General features: G+C 33.3%; 1 protein-coding gene across 4 annotated transcripts in view; it reads left to right on the top strand.

Moving 5' to 3' along the window:
- Positions 1–22,544, top strand: part of LOC111055221 (xanthine dehydrogenase/oxidase) — a 49,002-nt gene extending 26,458 nt beyond the window's left edge. For all 4 annotated transcript variants that reach the window (XM_039424936.1, XM_039424934.1, XM_039424937.1 and 1 more), the window contains 14 exons: positions 1,034–1,129; positions 4,084–4,294; positions 5,280–5,460; positions 8,050–8,233; positions 10,212–10,407; positions 11,233–11,423; positions 12,862–13,020; positions 14,463–14,591; positions 15,027–15,157; positions 16,505–16,592; positions 17,077–17,238; positions 17,946–18,042; positions 20,335–20,445; positions 22,367–22,544. In XM_039424936.1, the coding sequence (XP_039280870.1) occupies positions 1,034–1,129; positions 4,084–4,294; positions 5,280–5,460; positions 8,050–8,233; positions 10,212–10,407; positions 11,233–11,423; positions 12,862–13,020; positions 14,463–14,591; positions 15,027–15,157; positions 16,505–16,592; positions 17,077–17,238; positions 17,946–18,042; positions 20,335–20,445; positions 22,367–22,434 (2,004 nt within the window). In that variant the 3' untranslated portion in view covers positions 22,435–22,544. The remainder of the gene's footprint in view (positions 1–1,033; positions 1,130–4,083; positions 4,295–5,279; positions 5,461–8,049; positions 8,234–10,211; positions 10,408–11,232; positions 11,424–12,861; positions 13,021–14,462; positions 14,592–15,026; positions 15,158–16,504; positions 16,593–17,076; positions 17,239–17,945; positions 18,043–20,334; positions 20,446–22,366) is intronic.
- The last annotated feature ends 11 nt before the right edge of the window (positions 22,545–22,555 follow it).

Genomic DNA, 22,555 nt, shown 5'->3' with positions numbered 1-22,555 from the left:
ATCTGAAAGACATTGTTTGCAGACAACTCTCGTCTGACGTCAGAACAGGTTTCTTTCCGGCCTCAGCCGGAAAGAGTACCCTTTCCGGCCGCTAAATTTCAAGTGTGCTGTAACAGCTGATCATAAACTTTTCATTATTTGAGTTTATTATTCAATAATTAAAACATTTATAATAAAAAATGCTAAACTCAGCCTCCCACTTAATTGAACATAATCGTTTAGGTTATTTAGACAAATCAGAATAAAAAATAAAAATACTTGGACAATTTCCTGATATTCAGATTACCTCTGATTTGCTAGAGCTATGACCTTCCATTTTTGCTTTCGGAAGTGCTTAATAAACAATTATTCTCCTATATATATTGTTTATTTTTCAGTGTGGCGAAAAATAGCGTTTGCACTACGGGCAAAAATGTTTTTCCTCTCTCAATCTTTTCTTGAAAACCTATTTCGAGCCGGAAAAGTCTCATTTTCGGCCCTAGGTGCGAAATATACTATTTCATATTTTAATGATCATTTTTCTGATCTACACATACAAATTATTATTATTATGCTGCATCCACACTCTCGCCCAATGCGTACAAATGAAGACGAGCACGAGAGTGTGGATGACAGCTTTGCCAGCGTTCGCCTTCACTGGATTTCGTTTGCCATCGCTCTGATTTTTGTCGAGAGAAGGCCAGCTAAGCAAAGGGGAGTGGCCAGCCGAGCATCTACAAATGCTATGGTTAAATTGCAGTGTAGATGGCAAGACCAACGTGGTCAAGCTTCCAGCTTGGCGAGTGACTTGGTCATAGTGTGGACTAGGCATCAGGCTATAACCATATTGACACATCAGGAGGAAGGAAAATCTAACGTGAAAATGTTAATGAATACTTCAATACATTTTATAGCCTACATCATATTACTTTCAAAACAGTAGTATGCATTAGGTATCAGGCCTAACTTATAAAAAATAAAATTACTTAGTTACCTGTTATCTCTGTATAGGAATTACAGTTTAACCTAATTTCCATTCTTAATTTTATTACAGAAAATGCCAGGAGTACAAGCGTTTTATTCAGCCAAAGATATTCCAGGAGAAAACAATTTCCAACCGGTAGACTGGTTTACTCCTGAAAATGAAAAAGTAAGTGACCAACTTTTATACTACTACGGTACAATACCTCACTAAATTAGGATACCACAATAGTATATTTCGCACCTAGGGCCGAAAATGAGACTTTTCTGGCTCGAAATCGGTTTTCAAGTCCGAGGCCGTAGGCCGAGGACTAGAAAAGATTGAGAGCCGGAAAAACATTTTTGCCCATGGTGAGAACGTTATTTTTCGCCACACAGAAAAATAAACAATATATATATGAAAATAATTTATTGTCTATTATAAGCACTTCCGAAAGCAAAAGTGGAAGGTCATAGCTCTAGCGAATCTGAGGTAATCTGAATATCAGGAAATTGTCCAAGTATTTTTATTTTTTATTCTGATTTGTCTAAATAACCTAAAAGATTATGTTCAATTATGTAAGAGGTTGAGTTTAAACTTTTTATTCTTCCAAATGACAATAAGATGATATTATTATAAATGTTTTAATTATTGAATGATAAACACAAATTAAGAAAAGTTTTTGATCAGCTGTTTTAGCACACTTGAAATTTGGCCAATCTGAATGTCAATGGAAGTTTAGGTTAGAAGTTCTATCCTACTCTGAAAATCGAATTATTTGAATAGTTTATAATAATATATATCTTATCTGTATTTTATTCATCCAAATAGAATGATAGTATATTATTGCAGAATACTTTATTGAATTCTAGAAGCATAAAATGATTCCGTTTATCCACTATGTTCCGTGATAAACGCAGTACTAGGAGGTTTGAGGTTAGATTCTATTATACTCTGAAAATTGAATTTGAATAGTTTATAATATCTCATTTGTATTTCATTCATCCAAATAAAATGATAGTATCTTATTGCAAAATACTTTATTCAATTCTAGAAGCATAAACTTATTCCGTTTCATAAACTATTTTGTAAACACGTTCACATCAAATCAGAATCAGCTGACTTCAAGGTTATTTTACAGCCCTAGGGCCGTAAAAATTTTACCGGCCTGGCCAGAAAACAATCACTTTCGGCCTCCATATGACGCACGTAAACCAGCTCATTACATCCAAGTGGGGCGAAATAGTATATTTCGCACCTAGGGCCGAAAATGAAACTTTTCTGGCTCGAAATCGGTTTTCAAGTCCGAGGCCGTAGGCCGAGGACTAGAAAAGATTGAGAGCCGGAAAAACATTTTTGCCCATGGTGAGAACGTAATTTTTCGCCACACAGAAAAATAAACAATATATATATGAGAATAATAATATTATTCTCATTGTCTATTATAAGCACTTCCGAAAGCAAAAGTGGAAGGTCATAGCTCTAGCAAATCTGAATATCAAGAAATTGTCCAAGTATTTTTATTTTTTATTCTGATTTGTCTAAATAACCTAAAATATTATGTTCAATTATGTAAGAGGTTGAGTTTATACTTTTTATTCTTCCAAATGACAATAAGATGATATTATTATAAATGTTTTAATTATTGAATGATAAACACAAATAATGAAAAGTTTTTGATCAGCTGGTTTATCACACTTGAAAAAGTTTTTGATCAGCTGGTTTATCACACTTGAAAAAGTTTTTGATCAGCTGTTTTGGCACACTTGAAATTCGGCCAATCCGATGTGATCTGAATGTCAATGGAAGTTTAGGTTAGAAGTTCTATCCTTCTATGAAAATCGAATAATTTGAATAGTTTATAATCTTATCTGTATTTTATTCATTTAAATAAAATGGTAGTATATTATTACAGAATACTTTATTGAATTCTAGAAGCATAAAATGATTCCATTTATCCACCATGTTCCATGATAAACGCTTTACTAGGAGGTTTGAGGTTAGATTCTATTATACTCTGAAAATTGAATTTGAATAGTTTATAATATCTCATTTGTATTTCATTCATCCAAATAAAATGATAGTATCTTATTGCAAAAACTTTATTCAATTCTAGAAGCATAAACTGATTCCGTTTCATAAACTATTTTGTAAACATGTTCACATCAAATCAGAATCAGCTGACTTCAAGGTTATTTTACAGCCCTAGGGCCGTAAAGATTTTACCGGCCTGGTCAGAAAACAATCACTTTCGGCCTCCATATGACGCACGTAAACCAGCTCATTACATCCAAGTGGGGCGAAAAATATATTATCCATTTTCATTGTAAATGTTAAGTTACAGGACGGGAATCAGTATTGGGTATATTCTAATATTGAGTTCAGGGTTATATTGATTTCAATACAAAATTGATACAGAATAATATATACAACATTTGAACTGCAGTTGATCTTTCTTCCAAGAAAGACAATCTAGATCTTTAATCTTCATTGTTAATATCCTCAGATTGTTCTCAATGGCAGATTTTATTCTGTAAATCGAATAGTAAAATAAATTAATTAATTATAATAAATGAAATATCAAAGGCAGGAATGAACGGCTTGAGCTGCGTTTCACCAAAGTTGTCAACAAGATGTTAACCAGAAATAGTTTTCAACAAAAAAGTTGTAAATTTTAGAGTAAAAAAAAAACAAAAATTTTGTTCTCAAATTTAGATCAAATAAGTTGACCGGAGAGCATAGTCTGTGTGGACTTGTATAAGGCTAACATTTTGTTGGCAACTTTCTCAGTGTTTCCCACACTGACTGGGAAACAAAAACTTTGATGATAACAAGGATTTTCATAAGTTGACGACAAAATGTTACCGTGCTTCTTAAGAAATTGGCAAAATGTAGCCGCAATTTATTGACAACTCTGGTATTGGTATAAACGCGGCTTCATCTTGTTCAAGCATAGGTAGTTGGAGGTAAGTTAATATTGAGTTACAATTCAACAATTTGAATTTCAAAATGAGTTGCGATTTGAATTACACTCCTATTTGTTGAATTTTACTTCATTTAACTATGGTAATTCAATTACTATTTAATCTTATTTTGAAAATATTTGTAATGGTGTAAACTGTGTAATGTGTAATGGATTGTAGATATTCTGCGATGAAGATGTCTGGTATGCCGGCCAGCCGATTGGAGTGATAGTGGCCGACTCATGGGATCTGGCCAACAGAGCAGCGCGTCTGGTCAAAGTGGAGTACAGCCATCTCAACAAGCCACTGATAACCGTCCCCGATGTTCTCGCAACCAAAGATCAAACCAGAATCATGCCTCTTGGTGAAGTGAAAGCCAAGTCCAAAAAAGGTAAAATTAATGCTTGTGATTTTTTCTGCATTGCTGCATAACAGTAGTAGGTTTATGAAAAATGAAATACAACACAACAAATTGATAATAGAATGTTATTCAGTAGTAAAATATAACACTGAATATACCGTACTAGTTGTTGAAAAATATGAGACAGATATATATTATTATAAATAAGAATATAATCAGCAATTGAGGCAGTGCCAGCGCATTAAAAGCCTACAGTCGAAAATTGTGTTCTGATATGCAGGTTGACACAGAATAACGGGAACTTTTAAAAATGCCATAAAACATTAGTGGGATGGGCAAAAAATGATTTTATTCAAACTAATGTAAAGTTCAAGACTTGCCAATTGAGAATTATTAATAAAATCTATCACTTTTTAACAATCACTTCTTCAAGGTGGCTTCCTCCTCAACGAATACACTCTTGGAATCTGTGTTGACGATTCCTCATTGATCGCTACAACATCTGCGTTTCCTGGCCCCATGATCTGTCCACCTGCGATTTTTTGTTTGTATAGCTATCTCAAATCAAATGTTTTCACAACTTGACCAATATTCACAACAGACAATTCGAAATGAAATTAATAATATTCGAGCTGAAATGTTGTAGCAATCGTTCAGGAATCTCAACACAGATTTCAAGAGTGTATTCATGCAGGAGGAAGCCATCTTGAAGAAGTAATTGTCAACAAGTGATAGATGTTATTAATAATTCTCAAATGGCAAGTCTTGAACTTTACATTAGTTTGAATAAAATCATTTTTACCCTTCCCACTTATGTTTTATGGCGTTTTTAAAAGTTCCCGTTATTCTGGGTCACTCTGTATTTGTTGTCAAAGATTTCATAATTGAAATGCATTTGAAATGCATTCGTATTATATCAATTAAAAATAGCACTAATACAAATTGTCTATTCGCCTATGCTATCTGGTTGAAGAAGTTTTGAGGAATAAATAAAAAAGAATTTTACTTTTGCTAGATAACGTGAAGCATGTGATCAAAGGGAGAATGGAATTAGGAAAACAGTACCATTTCACAATCGAGCCACAAACTTGTTTGTGCATACCAAAAGAGGATGGTATGGATGTCATATCGAGTACACAGTGGACTCATAATGTCCAGTCAGCTGTATCTGTCGCTCTTGGCATACCAACCAACAAGTATGCCAAATTTTCAGTTTTTCTTATATCTGATGCACAAAGACCCAGTTGCACAAAAAGCCTGTTAACCGTGATTCAATCACACGAGGACCAATCAGAGTTTTTTTTAAAAGAGGCTACTCTGATTGGTTCTCGTAACATTTCATTCAATCACGGTTTAAATTTAACAGGCTTTTGTGCAACCGAGTAAAGATTTTCGAGATCCTATTTCGCTATCACTTGGTGCTGGGAGCAGGGAAAATGCTTTATTTCAAACTTGCTTGCCTATGAATCACTCTCCTCTTGAAACTCAGACTTTACTGAAATATTTCAATGAACATCCATCATATTCCAATAATATTTGTGGATTAAAATACTATTGCACAAACAAATTTCCTCACTTGAATGTATGGAACTGTGTGAACCAGAAGAGATCCAGCACTTGGAGTTATTTTCCTTCAAATTCAAATCATCAGTTTAAAGTTTTGAGCAGCCAACTCCATCATCTCAAACAACTTTATATATGAGAGAATAAAGTGCATTAAAACAGCAATTTGTCATGTAATTAAAAGAAAGGAGATAGACACAGTGTCGATCGCAAACTGTGATTTCAAATTTTTCTAAAGGATGACTTTTTTGTTCAGTTTTTAGAGTTTTAGAATACCGTACCTTTCCAAAAATCTCAAAAGTAACAAAATATCTCATTGTGGCAAATATTATTGAGATAGTAGTAATTTTGAATGTTGAGTTACATCAACAAATCTGAAACAGCCAATCACCTACTTGAAGCAACCCAGCAGCCAACGATATATTCACTCTCATTTCTCGCACCTTCTTGGCATCACTGGGCTATGATCACAAACTTACTGGATGCGGCACTGTTTAAGAATTTCAAGATTCAAGTTGAATCCAAAAATCAAACATGTTCAACATCTACTAACTTGAAAAACATTCCAAACATTCTCTATATACTGACAACTGTTTCATCTCATTTTTCCATGTGTAGGTTGGATTGTACCTTTAAGATTCAAGCTTAATCCTAAAGTCAAACATGTTCGTCATCTACAGAACATTGGTTCAGTGGATTCAAGTTTCTGTTCTTGTAAACTTGACTTCCAAGTTTGCAAAAACGGATTCATTTTATACGAAACTTGATTTGAATAATGAATGAATACTGAATTTATTGCCAAATACAAGAAATATTTTTACAAATGAAAATAATCATTAAAATACAATAGTTTTTGGCGCGACTGGGAAAAGAAGCCTTGAGCTCCAGCCACGAGTAAACAAGCCCCAACACGAGTAATTCAAGTAAACTAGACCAATGTAAACGTCCCTTCAGGAATTGGATCAGTTTAATGTAATAATTGGGAACAGTTGAAGTGATACGGTCGCTTTTGTTGCAGAGTGCGCATGGAGGTGCCCCGCCTCCATTTCCACTAACTATGTAACATGAATCTCACTTCTATAGCCACAAACCTATAGTGAGGTCCACGTTATAATGGCAGTGGAGAAAGATAGGAGAACAACGTTGCCTATCCTCTGTCTTGTCAATGCCTGCTATAGACGGTAGCTGATACAGGTTTATTAATGTAATATTAACTGTTCTTTCTCGTTTAAAATAATCAAATATGTTTTATTAAGCAAGAAATTATATTTTTCAATAATTTCATAATAAATTTACATAATCAAGATAAAGTATTTTGTTAATTAATTACTAGTAGTTCTGTGAACAGTAGACCTCGCGCTCAGTAAATTACATTGACCTGTTGTTAATAAATAATTTATCAATTTAAAATGCCTAGAAAAAATCCTAAATAAACATAGAGCTTTCTGTCCGTAGAGCTTTCTGACGTGTCGTCCCGGAATGTGAGTGTGTGCGCTGTTATCAGGTCTGGCTGCAACTGTCTACAAAGTTGATGGGAAGATACATTTTCAAGATGTTTGATGTTTTTGAAGGGGTAGTATTATAGTCCACTAGACAGCTGATTTATCATGAATAATTCTAAAGTCTGATTTTTACGGTAATATTGGCGTTTAAAGGAGACTCCTTTTCCTTTTGTATTATCCTTAAAATGCAAAATTTCAAAAAACCGTATGTATACGTCGACGCGAAATTCAAAAAGGAACATACCTGTCAAATTTCATGAAAATCTATTGCTGCGTTTCGCTGTAAATGCGGAACATAAATGAATATAAACATATTAATATAAAGAGAAATGCAAAAACGTCGAGTTGAATCTTAGACCTCACTTCGCTGGTCAATTAATTATACATTGTTAAAAGACGATCTGGCAAAGAGCAAAGCGAGAAAGAGATAGTGCTATCCGCTTTGTTAAATGATAGACAAGGATAGCAATACCATTGCTAATCAAATACTGCCATTATAAAGTGGACCTCACTATAGCCTAAGCTACATGCATCAGTTGATTGTTATTTGCTATATGCCTTTAGTGAGAACCACTTTGAACAGTGAAAATTTGTTTAATGGGGAGCATTGATGCTATAGATAAGTAATGCTAACAGTTTAAGCTGATGGCGGCTGCTTGTAACTTGAAACTGTGAGCATTGGTTGAATGAGGAGGAGCATTGATGAGTATTGTGTTGCAGAGTGCGCGTGGAGGTGCCCCGCCTCGGAGGCGGCTTCGGGGGCAAATTCAGCCGTGCCTCGCTGCCAGCGGCTGCCTCCGCCATTGCTGCCCACCTCCTGCAGCGACCCACCCGCCTCATTATGGACCTGGAGACCAACATGCAAGTCATCGGCTTCCGTTATCCCTTGATAACCGATTATGAGGTAACATAACTTACTTGTTACTTCTGTTAAACAATTATTTATTTATTTATTTATTTATTTATTATTTATTTATTTATTTATTTATTTATTTATTTATTTATTTATTTATTTATTATTTATTTATTTATTTATTTATTTATTATTTATTTATTATTTATTTATTTATTTATTTATTTACATACAAAAGCTCACAGAATAAGTCCATGAAGAGCCTTATTGACATCAACTAGTTTAGATACATAATATTTGATGCAAAATAAGAATGAAAAATAAAATAAAATTGTAAACACAATTTTTGAATACCAATAAGATAAGAAGAGGCGAAATGAAAAAATAAAATAAACCAATGATAATAGAAAATGAAGAATGAAATAAAAATAATAAGAAAAATAAAATAAAGAATAAAATAGAGAATAGAGGAAAAATATGGCTTTAGAAGAGAGAAAAAAAGAAATGAGGGAGTTTAGTATAATTATTTATCAATCATGACTCAGCTATAGAGCGATATGCTAGTTCACAGGATTTCTTAAAGGTTTGGAAACGGTCAACAAACGGATCAATGCAGTGGCTTATTCTATTATACAAACGTAAAGTTCTGTATATGTAAGAATTGCAATGATGAGTCGTTTTGATAAATGGCATGTGAAACAGAATATTTTGTCTTGGTCTATTAAACGGAACATGAAGTTGCGACATACTTATAAATTCTGGCATGAATACAATATCTTGATTGTTTAGGATATTATATAATAGCAAGAGGGAACCGACAGATCTCCTTTCTTCCAATCTTTGAACATTAAATATCAACCTCAGATTGTCTTTTGAAAAAGCTATCGGACAGAATGCGTTGAAATTTTTACAATAAAGATACCTTAAAAATTTATTCTGAATTTTTTCTAAATCAAGAATAGCGCTGCTGTGAAATGGAGCCCAAACTAAAGCAGCATATTCAAGTTTACTCCTCACTGTAGCATAGTACTATTTCAAAACAACGTCACATGCTGTAAAAGGCCTACAATTTCGAAATAAAAACCCTAGCGACCTGTTAGCACCATTCTTAACATGTGCTAGGTGTTCCTTAAACTCAAGAGTAGGGTCCATTATGACGCCCAGGTCCTTCATACGGATAACACAATCGAGGATTGCATTATTAATATTGTAATTGTAATGAAAAGGATTTTTCTGACGTGTGAATATCATGTATTTGGTTTTTGATATATTTATTTCCAATCTATTTCTCAAACACCAGTCATGAATCGCATTCAGATCCCGCTGCAAGAGAGAGCAATCCTCCAGACTAGAAATAGGTCTGAAAAGTTTTACATCGTCTGCAAAAAGCAAAATACTAGATTCTCTAATATGGTCAGGCAGATCATTCAATTGTAACTGTTAATAATAAAAACTGTTATCCGATGTAATGTTAACTGTTGATTCTTTTTTAAATAAAATTTTCTAATAATAAAAATAATTTAAAAATATTTTTCGTGAATAATTTGTTCATGCGTGTCAGGTGATTCTGTCAGTGATCCCACTACCTCTATCAACTCAGTGGTATTGCTCCCCCACCAATCAGATGAGAAATAGCTGGTAGAGTTTAGCGAATCCGACAGGCTACAGATGATAGGCATCCAATGTTTGGCCATACCCCTGCTACTCACCGACTAAAGTCCCGACGCAGTTTCTTGATTGAAACAAAAGTGATGATATCCACTTCAAATAGCATTCACCATAAGCCTCCTGCAACCCACAGTAACCTGTTTCTTTATACTGCTGCGAATCGAGTTATTAAGAAAAACTTTTACTTTTTGAACCTTTAATTCCGAATTCTAATTGCAGAAAATCCAATAAATATATCCCGATATCTATTACTTATTTGAGACTAGGCAACAAACAACCGTGCCTACTTGTTTTTTTTTTCAAAAAGATACCAAATCTTGATCAAAAGTAGGCTATTGTAATGATTTTTTTTGGCATGCAGGTGGGAGTGGATGAAGATGGAGAAATTCAGTATCTGGATGCGACATTCTACCAAGACATTGGTGGATCGTTGAATGATATTCTGATTCCAATTTTAATGGAAACGTTTCCATCGATGTACAACAGCGACACTTGGAGTTTTAGAGGCATTGCTGTCAGAACGAACACCCCTCCAGGTGTCTATTTCAGAGCGCCAGGTAAGAGGAATAAAAACGGCCGGTTTCCGAGCTCGAGATTCAGCTAAGTTATAGACTTTAAACAGCTGGATTCAGAAAATTGGCTTTCCAAAACGGAGCGTAGTCGCAGTAAATAGGCACAGCAAAATAATCTTTATTTTCTCATTTCTATAATTGAAAACGTTTTTCCTTGGCGAAATGAAACATTCCTAAATAATTCAAAATTGCTGAAACTTTACACCATTTTCTCTTTATTTTATTTTGTGTTCAATTTTCTATTTTTTCTAAATTTAATTTAAACGTGAACTGCGACTAGGCCCCGTTTCGGAAAGCCAACAACTCCAGCTGTTTAAAGTCTAGAACTTTGCTAAATCACGAGCTCGGAAACCGGCTCTAAATATAAGTTGACACACTATATTCAGGAACAGAAGTTTTGGGCTAGCGCCTGTTCTTCATTCCATTATTGTAATGTTAGTGATTCAATAATTCTTTGGAAAGTTCAATAAATCGTTCTATAAATTTAAAGTGAGGTCAAGTGTTCGATACAGAGACTGTAAAACTGTAAAACATAATTTACTCATAAATCCTTTATAAGGTATCGTATGTGCGACTCCAATATGTCATTACTATGAATATTATATTCCATTGTAATTATATTTCAGTTATCAAAAATTGTTGAATACTGTACTACAAAATTCATGATACTCTCTCCCTCACGTAAACAAGTTATCAAACCTATTATATTTCTTGAAGCTGAATTTGAGGGTAAAATTTTCTCACTAATGATTATTTTAATAATTGTGACTACAATTTGGAATTATAATAAAATGTTTATTCTTAATTCAGGTTCTCTGGAAAGTTTAGCAACCGTAGAGCATATAATGGAACACATATCACGCAAAATCAACAAAGACGTTCATCATGTACGTTTGAAAAATATCAAAGAAGCGAACAACGAGGGTATCCAAATGATCATGAATATGAGGCAATCTTCTGATTATGATATGAGGAAAGAGGCGGTTGACAAGTTCAATATGGTAAGATAATAGTAATATAAGAAGTCCTACCATCAAAACTCAATTTTTGATTAATTTTTCACAAACAGTCTAAGGTCTGGTTGCCTGTTTTCATATTCATCAATTCATTTCATTTCACAATCACAATATCAAATTGATGATTGGGAAAGAATCAACAGGATAAACCCGGAACTGTTTCTCTCCCTAATTTTGATAATAATAGTCCAAATATGGTTATGTTAACACTTTTATAAAAATCACAAAAATTTACAGTGAATATATCTGGGTTGCTCAGAAAGATGAAACGAATAATTATTAAACTTGAAAATGCATTAATAATTTGAAAAATATACCAAAACTTGATAAATTTGAAGCCAGAAAAACCACAAAAACATCCACTATCATGATTAAGTTTCACGAGAACCAATCAGAGAATGTTTTTTGAGAAGATTTCTCTGATTGGTTCTCGTAGCATTTAATCGGGATTTAGACCTTTAAAAGACTTTAGAGTTAAAAGACTTTTGTGCAACCGGATGATAATTCACAAATTTTGTGGAGGCTCTGAAAGTCAATAGAATGGAATTGCTAATTTTAGTGCAAGATTACAATGAAATGAATTGATGAAATTATAATAGAATAAGTATGAATAATTTACTTATTTATATTTTTCACAAAGAAGCACTGATTGGGAGAGAAAAACTAAGGATACTCCTGGTACTATTTCTCTCCCAAATTTCGATAACAATTTAAAAGTCCAAAATAGTGTTATGATTCCACTTTACTAAAATTTAATCCATTTTCACTCAAAAACAACAAAAACTAAGATTTTTTAATTTTGACGGTTGAAAACAGAATAAAAAACAAAAATATCACACTCAAATCACCATTAATTGGAAAATTTTTGAGTAATTATCATGAGTAAGAATAATGAATGAGTTTAATAAATGAATTATGTGAATATACAGTTCTCTAATACGATAAGCTTAGTAGCTTACACAGATTTCACATTATGCACTAGCACTACTGAATCGTATATGACAAACTATGTTTTTGTATAAATAAACAGTGACTCTTGGCCTTTGATATGACTTCATCTAATTTATGGAGTGATGCATCTAATTTAGATGCCTTCATCTAAATTAGACTGTAGTGACGTCGAAAATAGTTCAAAACGGAATAAACAGTGACTCTTGGCCTTTGATATGCCTTCATCTAATTTATGGAGTGATGCATCTAATTTAGATGCCTTCATCTAAATTAGACTGTAGTGACGTCGAAAAGAGTTCAAAACGGATAATTTATGGAGTTGGATTTGGATTATGAATTGGATTCGATACTGGAATCGGATAGTCAACTCAATACAGCAGATTTACTCGATTGAAAAACATTGTTTCAAGTTTCAAGTGGCATTGATGGAATAGATGTTTATGTTAAGATTTAATATTATTTTTACGTTTAGGAAAATAGATGGAAGAAGAAAGGAATAGCAATAATGCCTACCTGCTATCCAATGACGTACTACGGTGTTTATCATGCTGCAGTCTCCATTTATGAGCTGGATGGGACAGTGACTGTGTCTCATGGTGGCACAGACATGGGCCAGGCGGTTCACACCAAGGTACGTACGTTGACTGCCTCCTCTGACTCTGCCAGGTCATTGCCATCTTTAGTAAACTTGTAATTACATTCACTAGTCTTGTTATCTCGATATTAATCTAATTCTATCATTTCACACAACATAAAATTTATCGAAAAAATTTAAAATTGACTTAATAAAGCATCAAACCATTCGATTATTTTAAAATTTCCTACAGATTAATAAATACAAGCATGAAATATACAAATTTAAACTACTCCACCAGCAAACACTTCGCCATTATCTGAAATAAGGAAGAAAAGAATGAAAGACTAACTTGTGGCATCCTCCGAACAGGCGATGAGGAGAGTGCGGTCGGGGCTGAAGGCCACATTGAATATGGAGCCACTGTGACCCAATAGAACACGTGACGTCTCCGCGTTCCTGTCGTCCATTATTCTTGTCAGAACATCCTCTGAAATACAACAAAATAGCTGAAATTTTCACTAGCTGAAATACACTATTTTCCCTTTTGTGTTCAATTTTCTAGTTTTTTCGAAATTTAATTTAAACGTGGACTGGGACTACGCCCCGTTTTGGAAAGCCGATTTTCTGACTCCAGCTGTTTAAAGTCAAGAAATTAGCTGAATTCCGAGCTCGGAAACCGGCCCTTAGTGTATTTATTGTGAACTTTAAACAAATTCACATTGCTGTTTATTTAATCATTCACTTATTCAAGCCTATTCTACATTTGTTATAACAATATATACATTTTTTATTGATTTAAAAGAGCAATACCGGTATTGAACAACTAAAAATAGCTTCATAAGTTAATATGGCATTATTAATGACTAGCAGGTAACCCGTGCTTTGCATCTGGGAAAATTTTGTGTTGTGAAATGCAATCTCCTTATGTTCAGGAAACATGAAAAAATATATAAATTATTTATTATTTTGTTCAAAATAACGTGGATAAACTTTCTAAGTTGAAAATTTCCAGAAAAAAAATAGTTTTTAAAATAATAGGTCTCTAACCCGCAACCCATGATTCATGTACCGCGAGCGTTATCAACTAAGCCACGGAGCCATTTGGAGTATATACAATTCTTTCCTTTTTATATTATAAAAGATAACAATCAATAATTTTCAGTAATATGATGCTGTGTACTTCATATAACATGGCGTTTGGTTGTAGTGTTTTATAGTTGCTTAAACTTATTCAAAAATTGATTTTTTTTTTAATTATTGAATTAGAATTCAATTAATAACAACGAAAATTTGCCTATTACCATCCTCGGTAATTTCAGAATCTTTATGGAACATTTCAAGTTAATCAGTTCAGTAGTTCTACCGTGATGATGCGTCTTTCGTGAATGTCCTATACCCCACGTGTATAAGCCAATTCTTTCCTTTATTATTTTATAAAAGATAACAATAAATAATTTTCAGTAATATGATGCTGTGTACTTCATATTGATTACTAGGTGGCACAGATAGCAGCTCGCACTTTGGGAATTGATATAGCAATGATAAAAGTGGAATCATCCAACACGTTTGTAGGCCCCAACAACTGCTGGAGTGGGAACAGTCAAACCACTGAAGGTGTTTGTAGGGTAAGTCACTCACCTACCAATTCTCTAAAAATCTACCTACACTGTAAACTTTATTTTAAATCTGTAATGCCGCATCTATATGTTGGTCCAATGAAGACCAATGTCGACCAGCGCCAGTGTGTGGATGGGAGGTTTGCCAACGCTGGCTACCACTGGCCTTTATTGGGCACATTGTTGGCTGGGCCAGCTTACTGGGCCAACATGTAGGTGCGGCACAATAACGTGGGGCCTAATATCATACAAGTAATAAAAAATTGTCAACATGTCAACACTCTAATTACTGTTGAGTTATGATAGTAATAAATTATTAATTGGTATTAAATAAATAATCCATTACAATCATAGATTAAAAGTATTTACTCAGAGGGTTGAAATGTTTACAATATTTTATGACTTATTAACTTATTAATTAGTACTTGATTTTTTGTGTTTCAGGCAACAATCAAATGCTGTGAGGAAATTTTAAATCGCTTGGAAGTGATTAAATCTGAAATGAAAGATGCTTCCTGGCCGGCGCTCATCAAAGCTGCATTCAATAAAAATATAAATTTGCATAATTCACAAATGTTAGTATATTGCTTCAATGATTAAATTTTCCTTTGCACATTCTATGTTCACACCTTCACAATATTCAGGGTGGAAGGAGATACTGAAGTCAAGACAAAGTTCAAGAAATAATGAAGTTTGATTTACTGTAGCCTAGTTGGTCAATAAACAAAATTGTAACTCACTAAAGTTGCATTGAACGTCTTTCATCTCTCATTAACCCAGATGTCAACTAAAAATAGAGCTGTTCAAGTCTGATTCTATACTATTGCTTTTGCAAATTATGTTTCAATTATCAATTTTATTCTTGGATATTATATATGTTCTACTCAATAACTCAATTACTTGTTTCCGTAGAGAGATAGAAGTGTAATCAGTAATATTATTTATATTCAATTCTTTTCTTATTTACATTTGCTTATTTCATAAGAATAATTTTTATGTGATAATGTGTGAAGAATATTTTTTTCAATTTGATAATAATATAATAATACCGTACATAACTTTAGATTTCAATCTAACAATAGTAAAATGTACATAATATAATAATTTATCGATACAAGATATCACTAAATAGAATAAAGACTATACATAGGCATATAACATAATATAATATAAGTCATTAAATAATAAAAAAGAGTACATTGAAAACATAACAATAAAACTATTGAGAACACTTATACTTGATGCTATATTTTTCAATTATCAATAATCTTTATTCTTGACATCGAACATTACAAATGTTATAAACAAACGTCAAGAAACAGTAGTCATCTAAGTCATCTAATATTAGTCTAGTAGTAGTCACCTAATATTATAGAAGATATTAGGATTCAAAAAATTACATGTCCACAAAGATTTCCCTGCTTCAATTAAAATAGTTGTCAACTGGTAGATTGAAGAAATCTGAAATCGAGTACAATGATAGTCTGATAGGAGGCGCTCTATGTTCTGCTTATTAATTTTAGTTGATTGGTTCCTGGCTAGCATGGATAGCCTGTATTGAATAATTTCAAAGATACGTGATTTGGGCTGGTTGCTATCCTATTCAATCTTGTATATGGTATATCTATTTTTGACTTGTTTCTTGTGTTATGACTGTGAATGTCAATTCTGCTACATGAACCTAAATTATTTTTTTATTTAGGGGAGAAGTTTGAAAGCGACCATGCTGTACATGTCATAATTTTCTGTTTTATAAATAAAGGCTTACCTAATATCATAGATATCAAGAAGGTATTAGGATTCAAACGCATAGAAAATTACATGTTCACAAAACGATTTGAATCTTTTCTCTATAGATTAGCCTAGAGAAAATTTGAATTCATTAATTGATATTTGATTTATAATTATTGATACTTTTCTAGGTGGAAAGCTGAAGATTCTAAGCACTACATTATCAATGGAGTGTGCGTGACAGAAGTTGAGCTGGATATCTTGACTGGTGAAAATTTGGTAATTCCTCAACGGATTATAATAACAGTTTTAGTGTAACTTCATGTAATGAGTTTCATATACTAACTTTCTTGAATTTGAGATTTCTATCTGAAAATTGATTTGCCTAATAATTGATATAGAGATATGATGAATCAAGATTCCTAATTTGAATCCAAAAAAATCCTAAGGTGAATTAAGACATAATAAATGAACTAGAAACTGATTTGGACGATAGATGATGTATCATTATTTTTACAATTGAAAAAAATATTAAAAAAGGTATGAAGGTCAAGTCCTTTGTATTGAGAAATAGGATGATATTGAAGAAAATAACATAATTTTTGGTCGTAACTATGCACTTATTATTCAGTAGCCTACAATAACTGACCATTTTCAAGAAATTGAATGTCGGTTTTGGAAAGAGAAACACCTTTCGAGCAACCGTACTTCTGATTCAGTGTGAAAAGAGTGGAGTGCTTTATTTGACCAACAAACGTTTCAGATCACAAGAGTGGATTTAATTGAAGATGCTGGCCAGAGTTTAAACCCCGAAGTAGACATTGGGCAGATCCATGGAGCCTTCGTTGCAAATATTGGATATCTGATGTCAGAAGAACTCATTTTCGACCCTGATACCGGAGCTCTTCTCACCAACAATTCTTGGGTAAGGAGCGTTTTCTTAAAAAAAAACTTAGTAGGACTAATTGAGACTAATAAAGTAAATAAAGATAGTTATTATATTATTAATTACTTAATTTCAACGTGTTTCGGATGGACACGTTAATCCCGTCGGTCCCGGCTGCCTAAAAAGTAGTCGTTAGGTCATGTCAGAGGCCCTGAAATTGATCAGTTGCGACCTGAAAACTCTGACACCAGACCTGAGCCAGCCAGGTCACTCGATATTATTATCATTTATTAATTATTTCAATTTCTTCAAGTATCGTCGTTCCACTCTGCAATGTAATGTTCACTCCACACTACCGCCAAGTCCCTGGCCAAGTGCAGCTTTCCAGCTCGGCCACGTTGATCTTGCCATTCACACTGTAATGTGACCATTTGTAGATGCTCGGCTAGCCACTCGCTTTCGCTCGACAAAAATCGGAGCGACGTCAAGCGAAGGCTAGTGAATGCGAGCGCTGGCAAAGCAGCTATCCACACTCTTGTCATCATTTGTACGCACTTGGCGAGAGTGTAGATGCGGCATTATAAGTAGCCTGCTTAATCATACTCATCTGATATCATTATATACTTAATACTAATACATAACATTTTTAATTTTAGAGGAATAGGAACTTTATATTTAGGAATTATTTAAAACCGATCTCTATTGCATTGAAATAATCAATGTAAGAATTTATTTGGCATTTTCAGACTTACAAACCGCCTTCTATCAAAGATATACCAGTTGATTTTCGAGTGGAGTTGAAGAAGAATTCCAATAATCCTTTTGGCGTTTTCGGTTCAAAAGGTTTGTTCATATTAGATACTGTACTTAATTTTGAATATTTCAAATTATAATAATTACGTTCCAATAATAATATCTATATCCATCACCACGTCAATAAAATTATTGACATACTTTATTTTAGTATTAGTCTGTAATCTGTTATCAATGCAATCATAGAGTACTTCATTTTACTCTCATACGCTGGCTTCTAATGTGGGAAATAATTTATCTTCATCAATATCGGTTTTATCATTCATTTTTAAATGAAGCTTTTCAGGACGAATTAACAGTGTCATGTCGTTTCGGTGATATTAATTTATTTTATAATGTTCAGAATTGATAATTTAATTAATTATTAATTTTGTAGAGGCACGAGATGCTGATTCCCAGTTCGAATAAAATAGAATTCAATTTATCACAAAAGAAATACATAATCAAGCATAGCTCATTAGTATCATAGAGTAAACCTGGATTATGTGTGTCTGGTAGTATGTGGCATGTCAAAACAAGTACGGTAACAAATTATATAGAGGCTATTATAAAATAACACAAGATCGAATTCATGAACTCAACGCCGAATCATTGATTGAAACAACCTGAGACATTCCTCCATGGTGTAGGGTACAGCTGGACTCAATATAACCCTCAATCTCCACCGGAACCGTCTCAAGACTGGATGCTCTTGATTTCAGCCCGTAGAATATTAATTCTTAATCCACTGTAGAGCGGTCCCTTCTCCAAAGCGCTTGTTCTGTGACAAGGATATTGCAGTGCTCCTCTGTGTCTTGTGCTGAATTCATGCTGTAGCCGATGGCTCTGCAATTTCTCCACATTTTTCTTCATGAATACAGCTAGTTCCAAAAAGTGGAGAGCTATTAGAATAGAATATCTTAATCAGCCTCAATAGTACATCACAATTTGACATATAGGCCAGTCAATACAATACAATACAGCAAATATCAAATTCAAATATGCATTACATACAGTTTATAATGTACAATAATACACATAATTCAAAAATACATTATTTTTAATTCATTTCAAAATCCCTTGGATATAATTTTCTCTCCATATCAGAGTAGCTTTGACAGAGTAGAAGGGATTATCTACGAGAAATTTTTCTAACACATTTCTAAACCTTTTGTAATTAAGTTGTCTCATTTCAAAGTGCAGTCTATTCATAATTTTGATTGCGGCATTAGTGGGGCTTTGATCTCTGTCTTTTGGAGTCTGCTTCTTGTCACATTCAAAGATTGACTTGTTCGTGTATTATGTGTGTGTGTGTAGCACTTCTCAACTCCATTTTATCGGGATTAGCTTTCAAGAATAGTAAACATTGTAATATGTATAATGATACCGGTATAATACCGCTACTGTAAGTGACATCAAATATCCATGGAAAGCCCTCAACAGAGTCGGTGAATTCACCAATGAATAAATCATTGTGGAGATTTTATTTTGAATTTGTTCTACTTGATCTGTCCAACTAAAGCCCCGCACACCACATCGATTTTTGTTCGTACGATATTTTGCCGTTCTTATGAAATCTATTAGATTAAACAGAACTTGTCAAACATAATCTGTTTAATCTAATAGAATTTATAAGAACGCCAGTTATAGTGAAAGACAAAGACATGGTGCCGTACACATGCAACGCGGTTTGAACAGTCGCCGGCAAATCGCGGCGGTTGAAGTTTCCAGTCCAACCGCTCGGTTGCCGGGTGGTTCGATATACTAGAGCAGGCATGAGAGCGTACACATGTTTCCAGTCAACCGAGCGGTTTCAAGCAGAACAGTTCACATAGTGCACATGTATTACAATTCAATTCTATTACAATTTTTAGTTCAGTTTAAGTTAGTTTGTAGAGGATCATAGTTCATAGTAGTAACTAGTTCTGTTTAGTTTCAATTAAGTTGATAGTAGAAATGTGGAAGTAGGCCTAGAATCCTAGACACTGAATTGTTTATCAATGAAGTGGCGGAAAGAAAGTGCATTTGGGACATGGAGTGCTCGGATTACAGGGATAGAGTTCTGAAAAGGTCTGCTTGGCAGGAGATAACAGACATTTTTGAGCGCAAACCGCTCATAAATCGCTGTCATGTGTACGAGGCTGGCAAACCGAGCGATTTGCCAATCGAGCGACAACTGAGCGTAAAGCCCTCTCATGTGAACAAGCTCTAAAGGCTGTTCATCATTCTTGAATGGATTGAACTTCTCTCAAGGTTTCTGATTTAAGGTAGAATATAAATGAATTGTTTATATTAAAAAAATTATCAATAAAATGATAATTTTGTTTTGTTTGTACTGCCTAGCGGTGGGAGAACCACCAGCCACGTTGGCTCCTTGCATTCTGCTGGCTTTTCGACATGCTGTCGATTCCGCTAGGCAAGACTCCGGTTTACAAGAGGAATGGTTCGAAATTGGTAAGCAGTACTGTTTAATAAATTCCCTCTCATTAACTTAATTTTTAAATTAATTATAGATAGATTTATTCGAAGTGGACTACCGGTACCTAAAATGTCTAAAAAAACTAGGATTGCCTGAAAAGAAATTATGTTTCCCAAACTTGCTTCATAACTTTTCGAAAACTATGGCCAGGTTGCACGACAGCCGGTTAAATTTTAACCGTGATTAAGTGCACGAGGACCAATCAGAGAAGGCGTTTTTGAAAAGATGGTTTCTCTGGTTCGTTCTCGTGGAATTAATCATGGTTAAAATTTAACCGGTTGTTGTGCAACCGGCACCAACTATTTTCAACTTGAAAATGACCTAAGTTAGGGTCGAAACTAGTTGTTGAACTATTTTAAAGTTTTTTGAAAAATAAAGGGTAGGCCTACCAGAAGATTTTTATATTGTTTTTATTGATTTGTTAAAAGGTATCCCATGTGAGTGAAGTGTTTTTTCACCTTTACTTTGTATGATATATTTTTAAATCGTTGTTAAATGGCTGGCAGCAGGCAGGTTTGGAAGAATCTGTGGTCTGCATTATACTCTATAATTACCTTTACAAATTGTATATTCCAATGTTATTAATTAATTTAAATTAAAAATATACACAAATAATATGAATATTAGGAAAGGTTCATCAGGATCAGGCCCGTTTGCACAATAGCCGGTTAAATTTTAACCGTGATTAATTTCACGAGGACCAATCAGAGATGGCGTTTTTGAAAAGATGGCTTCTCTGGTTGGTTCTCGTGGAATTAATCACGGTTAAAATTTAACCGCCTGTTGTGCAGCCTGTTAACCTGTGAATAATTTATCAATTATTTAACAACGAATTGGTGAGCTATGCAAGACTGAATGAATATCACTTGTACCTAGGAATGTGGCAGAGAGTGAGCTGTAGGTGAGGTACTCCTTGTTGGAGCAACATCCGGCGAATAGTAAAAGTTAATATTGTACCGTACACTTAGTACAATAGTAAAAGAGTATTGAATGGAGGAATGAGTTGGTAGTGATACCTGCCTGAAAATTCTTAATTATTCTGAGATTTTTTTTTTTGAAATAATACTTTTTTCATAAAGAATAGGATAGGCCTAGTCATTACTATATAATTTGTATAAAATTGAATAAGCAGATATTTAATTGTTCCTTTCAATGAATAATATTTTAATAAACTAGAATATAGATTATTACATAGAAAATGAAAGAACCCCTTTCAATATATTATATTTTCATTTTTCACAACATGTTTTCGAAAGAGATTGTGAAAAATGAAAATATATATTGAAAAGGGTAATTTGATTATCAATTTTCATGTGAATACTTATTTATTGCTTTAGTATTTGTTGGATTTGAGTATATATTTTATATTTAAATAAATATAACTGTATCCTTGCATATTCATTGAATGAATAAAAATGTACTATTACTTGTGTAAAACAATTTTCCCCTTTTCCTTTTTATTTCATTCCTTTCTAATAAATTTTTATTTTTCCATTTTTTATTAATTCTGTATCAAAATCTGATGTATATTTCTTATTTTTGCATTTTGTATATTTTGTAATTTTCTTTCATTTTTACTTAAAATCTTTGAAGTGTAATTTTTAATTTGTCTAAGTTAATTAAATTAATCTTTATAATCTTTTTATTTTTAATCTTTTGTAACTCATATTTTTCTGTAACTGGTCACCCGCCGAAAAACCTTTGGGTATGGCAGGACCCTCAACTGTTGGTATTGTGAATAAAAATTTTGATTGATTGATATTGCAACTCTATTTACATTACAGTTCATTATTTTTCATTGAATATGTATTTCTAGTTTTATATTCATTGAAGTTAAATATGCATTAATTTTTGAGATGTATTATAACTGATAACTCATTTCAATATCTGTTTCAGTACCCCCACTCACACCAGAAAAACTCTTCACATTATGTCACAATTCCATTTCACAGTATTCAATCTAATTCTTCAAGATTATTTCAAACTGGACTGCAGGCTATTCAACTATAAGATGAATCACAAAGCTTTTTTGTTAATTTCAAATAAATTTCATTCACGCATCGTTATGTGAAAATTTTATTGTTT

This window comes from Nilaparvata lugens, chromosome 3, assembly GCF_014356525.2.
Source record: "Nilaparvata lugens isolate BPH chromosome 3, ASM1435652v1, whole genome shotgun sequence".
Lineage (NCBI taxonomy): Eukaryota > Metazoa > Arthropoda > Insecta > Hemiptera > Delphacidae > Nilaparvata > Nilaparvata lugens.
This window is presented reverse-complemented; position numbering and strand designations above follow the sequence as displayed.